The 21,700-nt window shown below is 48.8% G+C and overlaps 1 protein-coding gene across 2 annotated transcripts in view; it reads right to left on the bottom strand.

The window, feature by feature from the left end:
- Positions 1-571: 571 nt before the first annotated feature.
- Positions 572-21,700, bottom strand: part of TXNDC16 (thioredoxin domain containing 16) — a 36,979-nt gene continuing 15,850 nt past the window's right edge. For both annotated transcript variants that reach the window (XM_088166461.1, XM_088166462.1), the window contains 8 exons: positions 21,222-21,281; positions 14,502-14,670; positions 14,059-14,195; positions 9,617-9,701; positions 6,238-6,376; positions 5,515-5,675; positions 3,546-3,736; positions 572-2,575 (listed from right to left, as the gene is read on the bottom strand). In XM_088166461.1, the coding sequence (XP_088022587.1) occupies positions 2,289-2,575; positions 3,546-3,736; positions 5,515-5,675; positions 6,238-6,376; positions 9,617-9,701; positions 14,059-14,195; positions 14,502-14,670; positions 21,222-21,281 (1,229 nt within the window). In that variant the 3' untranslated portion in view covers positions 572-2,288. The remainder of the gene's footprint in view (positions 2,576-3,545; positions 3,737-5,514; positions 5,676-6,237; positions 6,377-9,616; positions 9,702-14,058; positions 14,196-14,501; positions 14,671-21,221; positions 21,282-21,700) is intronic.

Raw genomic sequence — 21,700 nt, 5'->3', positions numbered from 1 at the left:
CAAAACCTGGCACATTTCTGCCTCCATGGATTTTGGGCTACACAGTGGCAAAGACATTTTGTATTGAAAAATAAAACCCCAATAAACTCAAAGCCACCTGATGTGGTCCATGACCTGCATCCAGAGCTGCCCATCCAGCTGGATCCTGGCAATGATGGGACATGGAGAACCACATTCCTTCCCAGTAAGGTGGCACCAGCAAGGTGGACTCAGCCCAAAGCTTTGGGCATCCCAAGCCAGCCTGGGAGGCTGGAGCTGATCCACAGGATCCCACTGGGAAGCTGTTCCTGACCTCCAGCGCTCCGGTGGTGACGCTCCAGCCTCAATCCAGCAGCACTGGGAGATTTGTGAAGCCACAAAGAGATGTGGCACTGACCCCTAGTGACAAACTCCTGCCCCAGTCCTGCACGGGAGAAGGGCTGTGCTTGGAAAAGGACACGTGGATAAAGAGTGGGGACATGGGAATGCTCCTCGCTTTCCACAAACCCTGGAGAAGGAAAGGATCCTGCTGATGGGGGGCACCCACTGCAGGCCTCCTGCTCCCACCACCCAAAAGAGACGCAGAGGAACCTACTGGAGATGGAGTTTATTTAAGATGCAATGAAAAACCCAATTTTTGCACTTCAAACTGCCAGAGGGCATGGGATAATTTGGAAGAAATTCTTGGCTGTGAGGGTGGTGAGGCCCTGGCACAGGGTGCCCAGAGCAGCTGTGGCTGCCCCTGGATCCATGGAAATGTTCCAGGCCAGGCTGGACAGGGCTTGGAGCAACCTGGGACAGTGGAAGGTGTCCCTGCCCATGGCAGGGGGTGGAATGAGATGAGCTTTAAGGTCCCTTGCAAGCCAACCCATTCTGGGATTTGATGCTGATGATCAGGGACAGGATGGGAAATGAGCAATGTACAGTTTATGGAATTCAGCAACATAAGGACCTTATGGAGCAGAGGAATGATGGGAACACACGAAGGATCTGTTCACACCCTTCCCTTGGGAATAATGCCTTTGATCAGCGGGCTGCACTTTATTCCTTTAAATACATACATTTTGGCTCAAAGCCTTCAGTCCAAAAATGGCCTCTCTCAATTAAGGGTTTCCAGGAGAGCCCAGGAATAATGATCTATTTCTGGCTATTTCAAAAGACTCACAGCCATGCGTGCTGCTTGAAGAATGAGAAACAAGAGAGTTTGCAATGATCTCAGCAGTCCCTTACCAGCATTTTTGCTCTTCCCAGTAATTTCAGAGTCCTGAGGAGTAGGAGGAGGATCTGACTCTCCCAGCACATCTCAGCAGTGCTGTGGAAGGGATGATCATGGAATCCTAGAATGGTTTGGCTTGGAAGGGACCTTAAAGACTTTCAACACCTGGCCATTTCTTGTCCCCAGTTGTGCAGAGGCTGGAAATCCACTTCCCCAGGTTTTGCATCTCCCCACTTAAGTTCTGGATGTGAAGCAGCTCCATCTCATCTTGGAAGGGCCCAGCCTTGCCCTTCATCTCCCTCTCCTCTTTCACAGCACTCAGCTTTCCACAGACCTTGCTCCCTGCACCATTCCCAGCTCAGGAGGCACCAACCTCACTGCTGTCACTGAGAGCAAAGACAAATCGAGGCTGCAAATAACCCCCTGGGCTTGTGACCAAGAAAATGCCAGCAGTGAGGAAAGCCATCTCCCAACCTGCCCACCCCTGGGATTTGCTGGCAGAGTTTTGTCCCAGCTATTCAGGACTGTTGTGTGACCTGAGCTCTGGCCTCTGGAATAAATCTGCTTCCATCAGATGCTCCTCTTCCCCCTAAGGATGAACACACTCATGAATTCAAGTCACAAGTCAGGTGTAAACACAACTGGGGGCTGGTTGGAGCAGCCCTGGGGTGCTGGAATGCTGGCTCCACATGGTTCCAGCACAGATGGAATCACAGGATTTTCTGTCACACACCAGCAGAGTTTCTCCTGCAACCAGGGAGGAGAGAAATGGGCTTTTATCTTGGAATCACTCACCCCTTCCTGCTCAGGGGCAACTGAAGCTACTCTGAGACCTGGGGAATCTACAGAGCAGGGCTGATTTGTCTTTTCCAGTGTAGCCTGTTGCTTGGTGAGCTCTCAACAGCAGCCAGGGAACAGCATGAGGGATTCACAGACACGTTCCTGGCATCAGAAGCCCCCAGCACTCTGCAGCAGGGAGTGGCCTTTCCCTTCACCACTCCCTGACAGCTGAAACCACTTCTCTTCTTGGAGAAGAGGCTGGGAAAGTGTGAGGTTTTCCAGGGCAGTCCCACACCTTTCCCCACGCCAGCTGTCAGAGCTCACTGTGCCTCTTGCCCTGCTTGTCCCTGGCTGCCAGCCTCGGGGCTGTCCCCCGCAGGCCCCTCCCAGGGGAACCAACTTCCTCTGCCGTGCTCTCCTGGGATGGCTCTTCCCGGGTGGCAGTGTCCCCTCCAGCAGTGTCCCCTCCGGGGATTTTGGGTGGGTGCTGTGCCGGGGTGTCCCCGGGCTGGGGGGACAGCTCAGGCATGGAATGCTCCATCATCTGCAGGAAGTCATAAGCAGGGAGTGGTGGCTTCCAGTCTTCCTCAGACAAGGTACCTGAGCAGCAAAGACAGTCCCAGTTAGCAGGTAAAGAGTTATGCTCCACCTCCAGGGATATTTCCTTTTCTGAGGAATTATGGCTTCCCCCACCCCCATTTTAATGAATATAAAATTTAAAATATTTTCTGAAAGATCACAGAAGCACAGAACAATTTGGGTTAGAAGGGACCTTAAAAATTATCTCATTCCACCCCCTGCCATGGGCAGAGACACCTTCCACTGTCCCAGGGTTCTCCAAGCCCTGTCCAAACTGGCCTTGGACACTGCCAGGGATCCAGGGGCAGCCACAGCTTCTCTGGGCACCCTGTGCCAGGGCCTCCCCACCCTCCCAGGGAACAATTCCTGCCCGACATCCCATCCCTCCCTGTCCTCTGGCAGTGGAAGCCATTCCCTGTGTCCTGTCCCTCCATCCCTTGTCCCCAATCCCTCTCCAGCTCTCTTGAGGAAGGCAGATCCATGCTGGCTTCCTCCAAAGCCTCATCAGGCTGATCAAGACAGGAGGGATGGAGTGAAAAGCTTCACAGCACAAACCAACCCTTTGTGTCCTAAAGCCCCCAGTAAAACACCAGCTTCCTCATCCTTTCCCATCCAAAAAGAAATGCAGGAAGGTGCCTAAAAAGCAGCTACTTCTTACATTGACAGCTGGGAGCTGGGAGGTTTTTTATTAGCAAGCTGTGGTTGGGAATGGGCAAACACAGCCAGATTTGGGGATTATCACAGGGAAAAGATGTCAATTCCAAACTATCCACGTTTGGCTCTGAGCATTAAACAGTCCCAAAGCAAAGTTGTGAGTGTGGGCATTCTCTCCTGGCTGGACTATTTGTACTTCTGCAGCTCTAACAAGCAGAGCTGGTTTTTCCATCGTTAAATTCCAGGGCAGGCAATTTATTGCACGTAGTATCTTCTCATAAACAGACTGGAGCTCACAGTGTGTGCTAGGGAACATTATAAACCTGTGTCCACTTACTGCTGGGAATCTCCAGCCCTGCTTGAAGCTTCTCCAGCCACGACAAGATGTTCACCTCAGTGATGGACTGCTCTGATGGGAACTTGAATACCTGACCCCCAGCATGGAGGTTCACCCAGAGGAGAACAGGCAAGGAAGGCGTGGTGGAAAAATAAGTCCTCAGGATCCCGTGTCCCACTGGAGTTTTCTTCCTGTTGGGAAGAGGAGATTCAGGTTTGGCAGCACACCAGGACTGAGAGCCAAAAAAACCACCAAAGCCTTTGGGTCACACCCAGCAAAGCACAGTTTGGCTGGACTGCAGAAGCATCATCCCTGGAAGTGTTCAAAGCCAGGCTGGATGGAGCTTGGAACAACCTGGAATTGTGGAAGGTGTCCCTGCCCACAGAAAAACAGGATGGGCTTTAAGGTCCCTTCCAACCCAAAACATTCCAGGATTCTCTGATTGTAAGCACTGTAAATAAGCTTGATGCTTAAGGAACCTGTTAGGATCCAATGGAGAGAGCAGACAACAGCCTGGATGTGTGAAGAAATCTCTGAGCAGGACAGACTCTGTAGGAAGGTGGGAGATGTTTTCCACCTCAAGTTTCTAAGAACAGGTGGGACAAGAGTGGGACAGGTCCTGCAGCCCCCCAGGGTCAGACCCTGCCTGCAGGGACAGCTGCCAGCTCCTCCCAGCCCAGCCCGTGGTGACAGCAATTCCACAGGGAGGGAAAGGCAAATTCCTCAAGTGACACAGACAGAGTGAAAAGAGGACAGAGGGACAGCAAGCCCACAAAGGTGCTGAGACATTCCAGCACTGTTTTAAGGCTCCATGTCTGAGCTGATTCTTACCCTGGGAATGAGGGCCTCTTCCTAGGATGAGGGACTTTTGATAAGGCCATGAAGTGACAGGACACAGAGAATGGCTTCCCACTGCCAGAGGGCAGGGATGGATGGGATACTGGGAAGGGATTCTTGGCTGTGAGGCTGGGGAGGCCCTGGGCTCTGGCACAGGGTGCCCAGAGAAGCTGTGGCTCCCCTGGATCCCTGGAAGTGTCCAAGACCAGGCTGGATGGGATATCTGGGACAGTGGAAGGTATGAGATAATGAGATAATTTTTAAGGTCTCTTCCACCCCAAACCACTCTGGCATTCTGCCCTGTTTTGTGGCAGTGCCATTTTGCTCTGGCACAGGAAGGCTTTTTGTGTCTCAGGCAGGCAGAGCAAAGGCAGATGTGTAGGTGGGGAAGTTCCAGGCTCTTGTTCCTGGTGCATTACTGGCAGCCCAATCCCCTCCTCTCTGAGCACATCTGCATTTTCCCCCTCAGCCAAACTCCAGCCCACGCTGGACGGCGTTTCCCAGACTTCAAAGCATGTTGTGATTAAGCCACTGAAGTTTCTCTGGATTTGGGCAAAACAAACAGAGGCCAAAAATTCAAAATGCAACCAAGAAGAGGAGGATTAAAAAAAAAAAAAATCTCCTTTCCTACAATCTTCTGTATCTTAAGTCTTGAATGAATTTTTTTGCTTGAATATTTTTTAAGTTTAACTTACAGGGCTTCTGGTTGAACCTTCTTGTGAAAAGTTTCTTTCCCCAGTCAATGACCAGTCATTCCCTCTAATTGCTGGTGGAAAATCACTACAAGACATTCCAGGAGGGCAAATTTTTTTCTTCCCACATGCAACAAAAATACAAGTAACACCAGACCCAGGGTCAAGCTCCTACAAGCACTAGAGGACATTCTCCTCTATTGAAAACGATTTCTGCAATCAATTAAATATTTATTAATTTTACTTTGTCAGGCAATTTTTGCAGTTGCCTAGAACAGTGAGTGAACCATTGCTCAACGATTTGACCTGCCAACTCCTGATGATTTCAGACCCAATAATCACATTACTAGCTTGTGTTCTCAGTAATTGCAGCCTCAGGGGTTTTTTTTCTGCAAGGCTCTGAGTGAGTTAATGGAAAAGAAAGATTTTCAAACACTCACAGGTTCAACCAGCAAGCCACAAATTCCTGCTGGAGTCTTCCTTTTGCCAGCTTCAGCATTTCCTTGCTTTCCACCTGACTGATGTCACCAGCACTGAACAGGATGAGGAAGGGCTTTCCAAGCTGCAAGTACTGGGGCAGATTTGACACCGTGATTTCTGGCTGCAGGACATCACAAACAAGAAACTGGTGGTTATGAGGAGGAGAAAACAAGAGAAAATTCCACTTTCTGCTCTTACATGAGGGTGCAGGAGTTAAACAAGGCTGCAGTGTCCATGTCAATGTGAGAAGCTGGAAGAGGGCTGGGATTTTGGTACACTTGGAGATGTCTTTGCCCAAGCCAAGTGCACCAAGAACAACCCAAGAACCCAAAGTGTGGGAGCAGCTGTGAGCTTGGAGATGGGGATGTGAGCAGAGCAGGCAGAGGCTCCAAAAGGCACAGAGGAAAAAGCCCTGGGAATAGGGAATAGACCCTGTGAGAGGCCAAACCACTGATGCAGCAGGTGAGTCACTCTCAACTCCAGGGTCTCCTGCTGCAAGACCACACAGCAAACAGCAGATTTCTGTCCAGACTCCCTGCTCCAAGTCATAAAATTGAAAAGCAAACTCGGCACGATAAAAATAACGAGCGGCCACGGCCATTCCGCAGAACTCCACGCTATAATCAGGGCTCTGCAAATGACTGCAATGGCAAAAAGGACATTTTGATTTTATTTTTACTTACAAAAATGTCCAGCAGTTCATATCTGATCATCTGCACCATGTCCTGCACGCTGGGTTTGGACAGAGCGATGCCTTCCACGCTCCGGCCTCCGCTGCGGGCGAGGAGGAGGGCAGGGGGGGACACGGAGTATTTTTGGGATCTGAAAAAGAGGGATGGGCACAGAGAGGTTGGACACATCCTAAATGTGCTGCACACAGAGCTGGCATCATCCTGGAGACATGTCCCATCCGTGGAAATGCTCAAGGACAGGTTGGAGCAAGCTGGGACAGTGGAAGGTGTCCCTGCCCGTGGCAGGGGTGGAATGGGATGGAATTGAAAGTCCCTTCCAACCCAAACCATTCTGGGATTCTGGGATTTTATTCCTGCTTCTCCTTCATTTTCCCACCTATGGTTGGGTGATATGAACACCCACAAAAGGCTTCACTCTGCCTCCCCAGCCAAGGCAAACAGAGGTCTCAGATTCCATCCAAGGGACACAACCCACACAGAACAATCTCCAGGAGATCCAATTTTTGTCTCAGTGAACAAGCCCAAAAATGTTGCTGGAGTCCATGCCTCACATTGGAGCAATACAAAGAGGCTGCACCCACCCACTCTTGGTGGAGTTTATCCAGATTGTCCTTTGTTCCACAATCTCCTTCTGGTAAGAGAGTTCAAGGTATTCAAAGAAAAGCTGAGAAAGTGGGAAAAGCAAAAATTGGAGAAGTCTGAGCAATGAAAGGGCAGGGGAGACACCAAGCCAGGACAGCAATTTTCTGGAAATTGGAGGAACTTCAGCCCTGGAGGCTCCAGATGGCACTGCCCCGAGGAAGGGTGTGACAGGGGAAATCAGCTGCCTCTGCAATTTTTGGGGTATGTCTGCTTTGTTTTTCAAAGGCTCCTAGCAATTTTTCAAAGATTGTGACACCAAAGAATCCTAGAATGGTTTGGGGTGGAAGAAACCTTAAAGCTCAGCCAGTTCCACTCCTGCCATGGGCAGGGACACCTTCCACTACCCCAGGGTGCTCCAAGCCCTGTCCAACCTGGCCTTGGACACCTCCAGGGATCCAGGAGCAGCCACAGCTTCTCTGGGCACCCTGTGCCAGGGCCTCCCCACCCTCACAGGGATGAGTTTCTTTAGGTCATCAATGACACAGCAAGTGGAGGGAACTGCAGATAATTAATTTCCATGGAGGCCTTTCCCATCCCCTATCACAGCATTTATCTCTCTGGGAATAACACACCCACTGCAAACTTCACCATGAGCTGATGTATGTTGATTAAGTCTGGCAAAACCCTGAAAAATACTTAATTCAGGGATTTGGAACTTATTAAACTTCTGTGGGTTTTAAAGAGATTCTTTGGCTTGGTCATGGCTCAGAGGAGTGAGGACTCTTGTTCCCTATATCTCAAATACATCACCTTGTATATCAGCCTTTGACAAGCATCTGTGAGGGTGGTGAGGCACTGGAAGAGGATTCCAGAGGAACTGCCCCATCCCTGGAAGTGTCCAAGGCCAGGCTGGATGGGGCTTGGAGCAACCTGGGATAGTGGAAGGTGTCCCTGCCCATGGCAGGGGAGGAACTGGATGGGCTTTAAGATTTCTCCCAATCTAAACCATTCTGGACTTCTATGATTCTGTAAGGAAATATCTTCTTTGCTGCCAGAAAATCATCAAATTCCCCAGCTACACTCTATGCTGAAATCCTTTCTCTTCTTCCTGGTACTCAGGGGTTGTGTTGTTGTTCACCACAGCTTTCTATTTATACAGCAGGACCATTGAGTGGGTAACACGAGTCTTGCATTTCAATCAAAACCATCTGCAAACGAATACTTGGCAGGAATTTCTGACATCGTGGAAGTAAATAACGACCTCATGCAAAGCATTTCTTCCTCAATGCCTTTTTCCCCCTCATTAGTGACCAGCCCAGCAGGTGCCTGCTGAGCAAACAGCTTTGCTGACAGCAGCCTTTGTGTATCCTGTAGCCCTTGTAGCTCTGGAAAAGGTCTACACGATGCACAAAGGGGGAATCAGCCTTCTGTGACCTAGGAGCCACAAATATTTTCTCCTTGAGCACTGAGCTGAAGAATGGCTTCTCATTTTCTGAAGAAGGGAAGTGAGTCTGGCTCTTGCATAAGGAATTCCTGTAAGTGTTTACTTTCTGCTTACAGTTGAGAAGCCCATCAACTACAGTAGCTTCACCCACAAATCACAGCCAAAATCCCAATGTGGCAGAAGGACTATCAATATAAACTACACTAAATATTCCTGCTAAACAGGAGCAGGCTGCAGACTCCTGGAGCAGGAGCAGGGAGGTGGATTCTTGCATGTGTCAGCTCTGAGAGAACACAGGCTTCTTCTACTGGTACCTTGAGAGATCACCCTGTCCTCTGGGTTTTTTTTTTTTCCTTCTATCAGCTGGGCTGAAATCCTGAGGGAAGAAAAGTCTTAACTGATGCTTGGAGCAGTTTGGTTAATAGAGATGTATTCCCAAGGTGTTTGCATTTTTATTCTCCATGCTCACCACAAAAATGCCCGTGTCTCATCAGGAATGCATCACACCTCTGAGGAATTAATGAAAACAATTCACTGCTGTACTGCAGGCTGTTAAACCCACACCTGGAAACCAGGCCAAAGACCACCTGGGATTTTTAACTCTGCCTTGATAGCTAATTCCTGATGGAAATGAGATGCCAGGGCAAGCTGGAGATTCCTCCTGGATCCTGTGACATTTCTGGGCACTGAAGCACCTCTCACACTCCAACCCAAAGGACTTTGACAAATGACACAGGTAAGATCCCATTAACTTCCATTTGGCTTCAAGTCAGGGATGCAATTCCAGCAGGAATGCAGCTCCATGGCAAGACAGCATTTATTTCCCAGCTTCCAAAGCCTTTTCCAGCACCCAGACTCAATGTCCCCTCCATTCCTAGCCCAAGAAGTCACAAGCAGTTTCTTTTCTGGCTGCTCTTGGCAACAGGGGGCAACCCAGCAGAGCAAGGGAAGGCACTGCAGTGACTATCCATCCTTTTTTCCTCATGGAAAGAGAAAGGCAAGGCTTTTTCTCCCTCACACACCCATTGTATAATTTTTCCAGCCTGTTTGTTATTTTCACAAAGGTTTGCTCCTGTTTGTGTGAGAACACAACCACGTCCATGGGGGCTGAAGGACTGAAAATACCCAGTGAGTATGAACAGCAGGAAGGTGACCATGGACAGGCTGAGAATCAGTGGCAGAGCCAAGGTGACAATTCCCTTTGGATGAGTCCTGACCCATCTCCCTGCAGGAAAAAGTCACTTGTAGCTGTCACTCAGCACGAGGACACTTGTTCCAGGCACTGCCTTTCACTAAGTGCAGATCAGCTTGAATTCTTCCCAGAGAAAAACAGAAACCACTTACAAAGCCAAGGCATCATCTTCAAAATACATCCCCATCCTTACGTGGCCACTTAGGATGTTTCCTGCCTCTTCAAAAGCTTCCCTGGCTGGAAAAAGACAAAGACACAAGAATAAACAACAGAAAGAGAGGTGTTGAGTGAGGTTTTTTCCTGGAAACCTGATCGATGTCTTTGCACACATAATATCCTGCCAGAGGAGATTACAGGATCTAAACCAGGATTAGAGGCTCACAAGAAATTACTGCAGCTCAGGGCTGCAGGCCATGGGAGGAGGAGCAGGCAGAGAGCAAGGATCAGGGGAAAATTCTCATTATGAGAAAAGTGTTTGCTCTTCAGCCACCAGCACTGAGCCTCCAGGATCTGCAGGACAGAGGCACTGCTGGAAAATGAAATGTGTTTAAGGACTTACAGTCTGTAAGTGTTCTTGGAAACAGGAGACCAATTATAAGTCTAAACAGAAATTTTATAAATCCCAGTGACCTTTGAGAAATGATGGATGATGGCTTTACTGGAGTAGGGCTAAGAGCCTGGAGATAAACCAACCTTTCCCTCAAGTGTTTCTTGGTTTATCCAGCTCCTCCCAGCAGACTGGGGTTGTTGCAGGATAGAGAAAAGCCAGGCTGGGCTCTCTTGATCACAGCTGAGACTGAGAGCACAGCTCCAAAACAAAGCTGACTGCAGAGCTGGGTTATTCCTTTACGAAAAGCCTCAAATTTCACAAAATTCCAGAATGATTTAGGTTTGGAAAGGACCTTAAGCTCATCTTGTTCCACCCCCTGCCATGGTTAGGGACACCTTCCAGCAGCCCAGGTTGCTCCAAGCCTTGTCCAGCCTGGCTGTGGTTTCAGGCAGTGGATCCATGGGAAAGCCAAGCTTTGTGGGGAGCTTGTGAAATGCAGAGATCAGAGCTCCAAACAGCTGCTGCCAAAGGTGGGGTGAGAACAGCGAGGATTTCAACACCACCACCCCCCCTCCTGCTCTGCACTGAGCAACTGAAAGCAACAAAAATGGCTCTTCTGACCCAAGGAGAGACAGAAATGTCACTTTTTGGAAAAGCCAGGTTTTTCCTGAGAACTAAGGGGGGTGTCTCAGGTACAGTCATGGTGTAACTTGCTGTGACAGGCAGTGACTGTTCCTCAGAACGTTCACTGTCACTGCACAGCTGGCCAGCCCAAGCTCCTGGGACCAGTGACTCAGAGCTCAATAGATGGAGCTGCCTCACAACTGGTCACTTTTTAGTTCTTTGATTCCTGTTTTGCAGCTACACTCAAAGCTGTATTTTCCACTGTTTCCCATGTGGCCCATAAACTTTCATTTAAATTGTTTTCCTTTTTTAATGGAAGGAAAGGAGTGGCTCATTGAGGACTCAGTCATTATCATAGAATCTCTGAATGGCCTGGGTTGGAAGGGACATTAAAGCTCATCCAGTTCCACTCCTGCCATGGCAGGGACACCTTCCACTATCCCAGGCTGCTCCAAGCCCTGTCCAACCTGGCCTTGGACACTTCCAGGGATCCAGGGGCAGCCACAGCTTCTCTGGGCACCCTGTGCCAGGACCTCAACACTGTCACTCTCATTCCTTCCCAATATCCCATCCATCCCTGCCCTCTGGCACTGGGAAGCCATTCCCTGTGTCCTGTCACTCCAGGTCATTGCTACAGAGAAACCATTCTTGGATGTTGCTTTCCAGCTCTTCTGGTCTTTGGTTACTTGATTTTATCAGTGCTGAAAGAAAAGTTCCCATCCCAAATTCCTCCACCAAGCTTTAAATCCTCACTTGAGATATGAGCTTGTCTTGAAGTGCTGCCCTGGGTCAGCCCTGGCTGCAGGAATTCCCTCCTAAGTCAAGACAACTTCCAGCAATACCAGGTTTATTCCTTGACCTGATGAGATCCTCCCTCCCCATCACACTTCCAAATTTTTCCCTATTTCTGGCAGTACTAGACCCAGAGCCACACACCAGCCCATATTTCTCCAGTGACAGGTTCTTTGCATCATACCCAAAACCCCCCAAATTCACACAGCTCCACTGTAGACAGGAAGCACTTAAAAAAATCTATTTAAATACTTCCTATGAAATTAGTCTCCCCTAAAAGCACAATTTTAATTCCCTGAGGAGTCTGATCATGCTCTGCAGCACATTCCTTGAGCTGGAATCCCAGCAGTCCTGAATTGCACAAGCACAACTTCACTGATTTGGGAACAAGAAGGAATCAAACTGCCAGATGAGGAAGGGTCTAAAACCCCTGCAGAGTTTTGGGATCTGAGCCCTACCCTTTATCCCTCTGGAAGGAGACATCTTCTGACTGTGCTCTCCAGCACAGCAGATCCTGTAGCATCTCTCATGCCTTCCTCACTTCCACTGATGCTGCCAAGCCCTGTGAGGCACCAGAGATCAGGGATATTTGAGGATTTAGGACAGTTTTACTTCCCAGGATGCTCCCAGTTTCTGCATCAAAACCAAATTTCTGTCCTAAAAATTTTGAGTTTCCAGGAAAACGCTCGTTCATTGCCCTCATAATAAATTCACCTCTTCCTAGTAAGTTTTATTTAGGATTTTTCCACCAAGTCTCTTTTAGCTCAGACCCCCCAAATGGCATCTGAACATAGTCCTGATGCTAAGGGTTGGAAAACATCCAGGATTTTTTTTTAGCAGGACATCTCATTGCTGTGTCTCAGTTCACTAGAAATGGCAATGACATGGTTGACTGCTGCTCGGGGTTAGAGCAGAAATTCTGCCATGAGAAAATGATTGGGAATTCCCGATAAATCTGCAGGTTAATAAGAAGAACAATGTGGTTCTCCTGACTCCAGCCTGGTTTGATGCCAGAACAGCTGGCTCCAGGATCCTGCTCCCTCAGGCTGTTCTGCATCACAGTTCCAGCACCCCCAGGAAAGGGGTGGAGAAGACATCCCAAATTTCATCTCCCTGTGGCTGAGTTACCCCAGCCTGAGGATGCCATTCTGGATTGCAGATGGAATGTGCCCTGAGGGGAGAGGCAATCCTACAAGATCCACAAAGAGCTGCCTGGAAACCTCCAAGGCTCTTGTTTGCATGGAAGGAAATGAACAACTTCTCTGTAGAAGGGACCCCCAAAACCCATCCAGTTCCAAACCTCTGCCATGGCAGGGACACCTTCCACTATCCCAGGGTGCTCCAAGCCCCATCCACCTTGGCCTTGGACACTTGCAGGGATACAGGGGCAGCCACAGCTTCTCTGGGCTGGATTAAAGGTTTTTTGGGATCAGTAGGATTTTCTGCTCTATTTACCAGATTAGATCTCCAGAGGAAGGCAGAGAATTGGCTGTCAGCTGGCTCAGGGAACACAGCCCAAGAGTTTTCCAGTTGGTTCCAGGCATCCTGTCCTGTTCTTACCTCTTCCCTCTGGACCCTCTCACATGAGAAAGTAGCTTGCTTTGCATTAAACCAAAGTTTAGAGGCACAAGGGAGCTTTAAAATGGAAAACAGTCTGAAAGTTCGATCTTAAGCAAGATCAGGAAGTTCTCCTATTTTTAAGGCAGCATTTCTCAGGGGAAGATGGCAACTGAGAGTCTGTGGGGTAGGAAGATGTCAGGTCCCAATTGTGAGGCCCTGGCACAGGGTGCCCAGAGAAGCTGTGGCTGCCCCTGGATCCCTGGAAGTGTCCAAGGCCAGGTTGGACATTGGGGCTTGGAGCAGCCTGGGACAGTGGAAGGTGTCCCTGTCCACAGCATGGGGTGGAATGGGATGGGATTTAAGGTCCCTTCCCACTCAAACCATTCCATGATTCTGTGATTTTCCTGATGTTCTCTCTCCAGACTGGCTTTATTTCCTCTCCCTTGGTTACTCATTGCATTTCTGTGTCCACCTATTCCAAAATCCACAAGTGGATTTCATTGAGTTATTCACATTTCATTCCTTCTGATGCAGGAAACTTCTATTTTACCTTATTGCTGATCTGTTTTTTTGTAAATAAAGGTTTTGGATTGTGTGTTACAAGAACTGGGGCTACCACTTCTTCAGGAGAAGTCAGCAAGATCCAAGAGTGGATCTCTTCCTTTTTTAAGGAAGAATATGCTGGGACATGTTGTACATGGAAGAGACTCATGGATCTGGGCTAAACCAGAGGCTTTAAGGGAATTTAATGCCAGCTACAACTACTTTGAAGGGACTCACGAAGAGGACAAAGCCAGACTTTTTGGGGTAAGGGGCAGGAAATACAACAGGGACCACAGGCTTGGGAAGTTTCTACTCCCACAGTGGGTGTGGCAAACACACCTGGATGTCCTCTGAGCCAAGGTATGGATCTGAAATCCCACACCTGGCATCATCTGCTACCCTCTCACTGTAAAACTGAAAAAGGCAGTGCCAGGCAGGTGTGTTGTGAACTTCCAACAGCTGGAAGCATCCCTGTCCCTCCAGGAATGAAGCTGGAGAGTGCTTAACCCTCCAATCCCAACAAACCTTCACTGGTGGCTGTGCTAAAAACTCCCAGGAGTGAGGTGTGCTGGTGGGATGAGAGCTCAGATGGAAATTCCCCTCTCAAATATCCTTCTGCTTCATCCATCGTGGCCAACTGCAGTGGGCAGGAAACTTGGCTCCTGTGGAAAGGCAGAGAAACAACTTGAGCTGTTGTCTCCTCTGCTTTTGGGATGAAGAGACAATAGGGCATCCTCAATCCAACAAGTCCCCAACACAATGGGATAAGTGTGACATCTCATTAGAAACAAAATTATCATCTGGGAAGTCTCACAGAGGTGCTGGAGCTGGTTACAGCAAAGAGAGAACAACCTGAACCAAACAGAGAGCTTTGGGATCCCCACTAAAAATGACAAAAGGGATTCCAGCAAACAGACAGAGATGGTGACAGAAGATGTGGCACGTGTCCCACATGATTTGTCACTCACAGCAGGATGAAGCTGCTCAGCTCTTCAGTTCCCCACATGCCACCGTATGTCACTGATTGCTGTCCCTCCTTGTAAATCCTCATGGTGGGGAACTGGGTGACATTCTCCTGGGAGCAAAGGCCAGGCCAGTCCCAGCAGTTCACTCGGGACAGCAAAACCCCTGGGGTTCCTAGAGAGGAAAAGAAATACTCATGAATGATACAAAAAAATTAAAAACAATAATAAATTGGTTGGAAAACAGAGCTTTTTATTAGCTCAGTGATTATTTTTTCTATATTTGTATTAATGCTGAGAGAAATCTACCAAAATCCAGCCCCAAATGCACAATCCCTTTGAGTACAGCCCATCTCCCTCTTGAAATCACTCACTCCCAGAAGTGTTCCCACCTGACTGGTAACTCCAAGCAACATTACAAAATCCTCAGGCAAATGTCCAGGAGCTTAAAAGGGTAGGGAAAGGTATTAGAAATACCTTAGGAATAAAGCCAAGAGAAAGAAATAATGCAGGCACTCACTTACAGGAAAGAGGAAAGATGAAGCTTGGCATGATGGAGGAGGAGGATGCAGCCAAGGTTTTTGCCTTTATTAATATTGAAAAATCTCTGTTCTACCTCAAGCATGAAGCCAAATGCACATGGACCAGTTAAATGGAAGAGAGATGCTCCCATCCAGTGCCCTCAGGCACAGGGTGAGATTCTTGGGGCTGTCCTGAGAGCCAGGAGTTGAGCTTGAAAATCCCTGTACATCCTTTCCAACTCAGGATTTTCTGTGATCCCACCCAAGCCATGAGCAGACACTTGCAGGAGCTTAAGAAAGGGTCTCACAAGTAAGGGAGTGGGAAAGGAAGAGCACCTGGGAATTACAGAGCAGTCAGTCCAACTGTGGGTCCTGGGAAATGTCCTAATAAAGTTTTTTATGGGTCTCACCAATGTGAGAGACTCAACAGATTGGTAAGAGTGAAACAAATGAAAAGTCGGTTCTAGGAGTCCAAGATTTGTGCAACTCCAGCATTTCCTTCAGCAAACAATCATGGAGTCACAGAATGTTTGGCTTGGAAGAGACCTTAAAGCTCATTTCATTCCATCCATCCCACCTTCCACCATCCCAGCTTGCTCCAAGCCCTGTCCAGCCTGGCCTGGAACACTTCCAGGGACCTTATCAGCCTTTCTGCCATCTTTGGGCTGGGTGAAGCCCAGCACAGGCTGCTGCTGTTGGTCCATGGCTAAGCCTGACCTAAATCCTGACCAGCTTCACTCCCTCCCTTCCCTTGGCTTCCAGCCTCACCTGAGCTGCTCAGGGCCTTGACCAAGGGCAGTGTGCAGTTGTCCATGCCCACAGCAGGAATGTTCTATCTCAGAAATCTTCATTCCTTCTCTAAATTTCTTTGAACAGGACTCAAAAACTCCATGGGAAAGATGGGATAAAACCTAGAGACAAGTACACACATGGAGGCAGACCATGGTAAAGAGTCCTCCAGAAACCAGGGCTGGGACAGATGATGAGAATTTCTCAAGAGAAACCAGCCAAGCTTTCTTCTCTCGCTGTCCTGGGTCTGATTCTAATCACTTATTTTCATGAAAGGCCTGGCTGATGGAATAAAACACATCCAATCTGGTTTTGATCTCAAACCTAGAGGGGCAGAAAGCAATTTGAAGGGCAAAGTGTAAGGCCTGTAAGGACAGCAGCATTCCATGAGGAGAAGCAGGAGGCCAAGGGGCCACCAGTGCTGCAGGAAAGGGATGGACACTCAACAGCATCTGCAGCCTATGGGAAGAAAATGATTTTCTTCTGTCCTGTAGAAACCTCTGCAGAGCCCAGCAAGTCACCCTGGGAAACATGTATTTGGAAAGGTTTAAGCAAATGAGAATCTGGAGGAGATTGGAAAACTTCCCTCCTGAGGAAAAACCCAACCAAGTTTTGCCTGGAAATCGCCAGTGAGAGAGAACCAATTAAATCTAACAACACATCAAGGGTGCTCTGGAGGGGGCAGTGACATCACTGGGCAGGGTCAAGCAGCAATCCATGCCAGGGTGGGAGGGCTGACCAAAGATTAAGCCAAGTTCCTGAAAACTGAGCACAGCTGAGTGTTGCACAAATCCCTGTTACCCAGAGGAGCTGTGGCTGCCCCTAACTCCTGGGAGGGTTCCAGGCCAGGTTGGACAGGGCTTGGAGCAACCTGGAGTAGTGGAAGGTGTCCCTGCTATGGCAGGGGGTGGAATGAAATGTTTGGTTTTTTTTTTCCCCTTCCAAGCTCTGTGAGCCCATGATTCTTTGCTGAAGGGAACGCTGGAGTTGCACAGATCTTTGGCTTGTAGAAGAAGATGTCCCTGCCCATGGAATGAGATGAAGCTTTAAGGTCACTCCCAATCCAAATCCTTCTGGGATTCCATGAGGGATTTTGTACATGGGAGTGAAGGCAGAGGTGACCTCAGCATTAATTCCCACTCCTTATCCCTGTCTCCTTGGCCTCCCACAGGACCATTTTCTGCAGCCTTCATTTGAGGTTCTGCACTGCAGTTCACACGAAGATTTTGCTGCTGCTCTGCCTTGCCTCAAACTCTTGTGCAGACAAAGCAGAAAACAGCACATGTGAAGGGCCTGCAAATCCACACAGGCAGGAATTGTCAAAACACACCACAAGAGCAGAAATGTTTTGTGTCATTCCCAGACCCTGCAAGAAGATCCCAAAACGAAAGCCTGACTTCAGATTTACTTCACACCTCTGATCCAGTAGAGCTGGTTCTCATCATCTCTTACCACATCATCTTGTGTCTTGCCCAACTCTGGAAAATAATTCCATGGAAATGGGGCTTTGTCCTGTTAAAATCGAGTTGTGAGGCTGCTTGAAGCTTTTTCAAAGATGAATTTTGATATTTGGATATTAGCCCAGGGAATTATCTACCAAATGTTCTGAAGGAGCCCCATCTGGCCTGAAAAACACCTGGTACAGGATAGTCCCTCTCCCATCCCAATCTGCATTACTTCATTAATTAATTTCATTAATTAATTTCATTAATGAGCACAACTTGCAGGAACTGAGGAACTCAGCAAAGGACTGTCCAGCCCTGTGATCACTGCTGAGTGGGAAGAAAGGTGAAAGAAAAACCCTGTCCTGTGGTTTTAGGTGCTACTAAACCCAGCAAGAGCAAGAAGCTCTCTCCTAGAGGTCTTAGAAAACCAGGACAAAACAAACCATCAATGCCACAAGGAACAAGAAAAAAATCAGGAATCCCTTGAACTTATAATTATTTGGAAAGCAGGACTGGCATGGTGCTTGAGCATGTTCAGGAGAGGAAAGGAATTGGGAAGGGTTTGGAGCACCAGGAGAGGCTGAGGGAGCTGGGGAGGGGCTGGAGAATTCCTGAGGGAGCTGGGGAGGGGCTCAGCCTGGAGAAAAGGAGGCTCAGGGGGGCCCTTGTGGCTCTGCACAACTCCCTGACAGGAGGGTGGATGTCGGGTTCTGCTCCCAGGGAACAGGGACAGGACAAGAGGAAATGGCCTCAGGTTGCACCAGGGGAGGATTAGATTGGATACTGGGGAAAATTTCTCCTTGACACAGCTACCCAGGGCAATGCTGGAGTCCCCATCCCTGGAGGGATTTAAAAGCCCTGTGGATGTGACACTTGGGGACATGGGTCAGTGGTGGCCTTGGCAGTGCTGGGGGAATGGTTGGACTCGATGATCTTGGAAGGTTTATCCAAGCTGAACAATTCTGTGATTGTATTAAAAAAACAGCTCACATGAAGAGCTGGTCCAAAGACTACAACATGAAAGAGAAGTTATCTACAAAGTGCTGCACTTCAAGAGGAAGAATCCAACACATAATGGAAACAACTACCTGGAAAACATCACACAATGAACCCTGAAATCCTCATTTCAGTTACACTCCATGGATGTACATTGCTAAATCATGCAGCTGATTTTCCTGCCTTTGAGCTACAACTTCACCCCCTGTCTTTGTAAGTCCCTGGTCAAGAAGACCCCACGAGCACAGAGGGAAGCAGAACTATTTTCCATCACCTCTCTTCTTAGATCCTGATTTCCTCTCTTCTTTGCCCAAAAGGCCAATGACCCACACAAAAAATGCTCAGCACTGTGTCACCTTCACATCCTCTGCTCTTAACCCTGCTGCTTCTAAAAATTCCCATCTTGCAAAAGCAAACCAGAGGTGCAGCACTGCAAGTGCAATTTTCCAGTAGGACTGGGAAATTCTTACTCCAAGGGTAGAAAACATGCTCAGTTCAGCAAGGCAGAGATGCTCCTCTTTGTCTCTTGCTAAACTGGATCTCTTAAAAAACACTTGAGGGCTGGAAACTTCACTTGGTGAGGATCTGCTGAGCATCTGGTATGGGATGACTCACAGGGTCATTGCAGTCTCCAGCCTCCTCCATTCCCGTGTGTTTGATCACACATGGCCTGTTCTCAGTGCCATTTTGCACAAAGAATTGGCATCGGGAGCAGGACCTGGTTCTGCAATTCAAAATGTGCCTCCAGCATGGGTGATTCACTCCTCAGACAGCTGCTTGTGGACTGCCAGCCCTTGGGAAGGAAGCTCCACCCCGGCGCAGGCAGGAATACCAGCACTTCTGGGGAACTGTGAGTGCCCCAAACCAGACCCAACGATTTATTCTCAGTCCTGCGCTGCTCGACGTCTTCTTCCTGATCCAGCCATCACTGAGAGCCCAGGGAACAGCATCTTCTGAGGTTTTCCAGCTCCTCTGGTAGCTGGGTCCCCCAGTTCTCTGAGGCTCCTTTAGCAGCACGGAAAAAGGATCTGCAGATCCACCAATGCAGCTGTTCTGTGTCTGCTCCGAGGCCAGGCAGAGAAACCAGACTGGAATCATTCCACAGGGTCACATCAGGCCTGGGAGTCTTTGGAGAGACCTCAGTGATCACAGAGGAAAGGCCCTGACCCCAGGCAGTTCATGATCTCTGCTGAGTCTGTCTGTGGCTGCTTCCCTGCCCCGAGATTGTTATCAAGTGATTCAGAACACACATGGTGAAATCCTGGCCATGCAGAACCCACCAAGGTTTGGCCACTGGCTTGGGAAGGTGCTGGGTTTTACCCACAGACTCTCCTGTGTTTCTCCTTTAGCTGGTCTGGCTGCTGGGGAATTCCAAAAGAAACCCCCAAACCAACCCCAATATCTCTAATAACAACAACAACCACCTCTCCTGTCTCTTCCTGTTTATTCCTGGGATTTCAGTCCAGACCAAAGCTGCTGGTGACTTTCCCTTCATGCAAACCACCAATGCAGAGCAGCTTTCCTCCAGCCCTCAGCACTGTCTGCAGCATTCAAGGAGAGCTTCTTGTAAGCAATTCCCAGAAATCTGTAGGGTCCTCTGCACCCTCCATTCATATCCCCACTGCTGAATCCTGCAGGATATGGTACCCATGGTACCCAGTCCCAGGGGGCTGCCAGCACCAGGAAAATTGAGCCTTGATGAAGAAAAATAAAAAAAACGAAAAACAAGAGAAGGCACCAGCCAGCTCCAGAGGTGCTGGAATAGCTCTTGCCCAGATCCACATGACTTCCCCACTCTGCCACAGTAGGATGAAGCCACCTCAGTGTCCTCTGCAGCCAAGGGGAGAAAAAAAGGCACCTCTGGAAGAGATTCAGCTCATGGAAGAACACACCTCTCTCCACAAACCAGAGTGGGGTTGAAGGCCTGAATGTGGGGCTTACACTGCACAGACCCTCCTGAAGGATCTCTCCCTCCTGCCTTTGTTCCCAGATTCCCTGATGTGCTGGCTCTAAGTGCTGCTCATTGTTCACGATCCCTGTGTTATTTATGGAGTTCTGTGGCCACCTGTGAGAATTCCCACATAACTGAGCCAGTCTGCAAGCCCTGCAGGCACCATCACTGTAAATTCTCCCTCTGACATTGTCCTGCCCACACCTGTCTGTCCCATTTCCTCCAAAGGCAGGGATAATCACAGCTCCTTTTCCCAGCAGAGCTGAGGTGCCACCCTCATTGATGTGCAGGGGATCTCCTGGGCCTGGGCAGGACAGGGCCCTGAGGGGCACAAACAGGACTCTGTTTCCACGTTCCAGGCCACAGCTGCTGCTGTTTGCTGCTCTGTGTCACCCACTGTCACTGAGGTTCTGTCCAGGCCCTTCCCAAATTCTCCCTCATGCAGTCACTGTGCCCACCAAATGAGATCACAGACTGATTTGAATTTGAAGGGGCAGGGACACTTTCCACTATCCCAGATTGCTTCAAGCTCCATCCAACCCGGCCTTGAATGTTTCCAGGATCATAAAATCATGGAATTGTTTAGCTTGGAAAAGCCCTCCAAGATTATCGAGCCCAACTGTTTCCCATCACTGTCCCATGTCCCCAAGTGCCATATCCACATGGCTTTAAATCCCTCCAGGGATGAAGACTTCAGCACTGCCTTGGGCAGCAGTGCCAGGCCAGGACAATCCTTTCCATGAAGAAATTCTCCCTAATATTTAGCCTAAACCTCTCCTGGTGCAACTTGAGGCCATTTCCTCCTGTCCTGTGTTTTTTTTCCCTGGGAGCAGAGGCTTTGCAAAGATCCCTAAATAAGACACAAAGGAGTGTTCCTAAACAACCTGGTGTGGATTTGACTTTCCTTAGGGGTCTGAGGGGGAAAAATGAGTGTAATTCCAGGTGAGAGAGTGAGGTCCCATCAGTGTTTTGGTTCCTAGGGGAAAAAGGAGCAGGTGAGAGCCCTGAGCCCTGAGTTTCTTACCCTTCAGCTGAGCAGCCACCTCACAGTACGAGCGCAGCACTGCCAGGGACACGGCTTCCCCTGAAACACAGGAGAGGGGAAACACAGCCCTGAGGGACAGCCAGGGGACAGCCAGCCCCACCCTGCTCCCTGATAATGTCACACCATGAATCTCTGCATCCTGAGGTGCTTCAAGCTCAGCATGATTTGGAATAAATAACATTTATTATTTCAATTTCAAATAATAATTTGAAAATGTAACTTTATGCTTCAGCAGACACCAAACTGTCTAGGCCAGCCCATGCATCCATGCTACAGAAATTTCCCCTCTTGTCCCACAGTTATTTCCTATAAAATGAAGGTTAAAAATCTCTAAATATCAGATTGATATCTGCAACTATCAGCCAATCAGAACCGATTAAATCTGACTGTTATTAGTGCTCATGGGACAGGATGTGGCATGGATTAATGGTCAAAACTTGTCTCCAGAATCAGGGAAA

Source organism: Sturnus vulgaris, chromosome 6 (genome assembly GCF_052056855.1).
Source record: "Sturnus vulgaris isolate bStuVul1 chromosome 6, bStuVul1.hap1, whole genome shotgun sequence".
In the NCBI taxonomy this organism is placed as follows: Eukaryota; Metazoa; Chordata; class Aves; order Passeriformes; family Sturnidae; genus Sturnus; species Sturnus vulgaris.
Note: the sequence above shows the minus strand (reverse complement) of the source record. Positions and strands in the feature narration are given on the sequence as shown.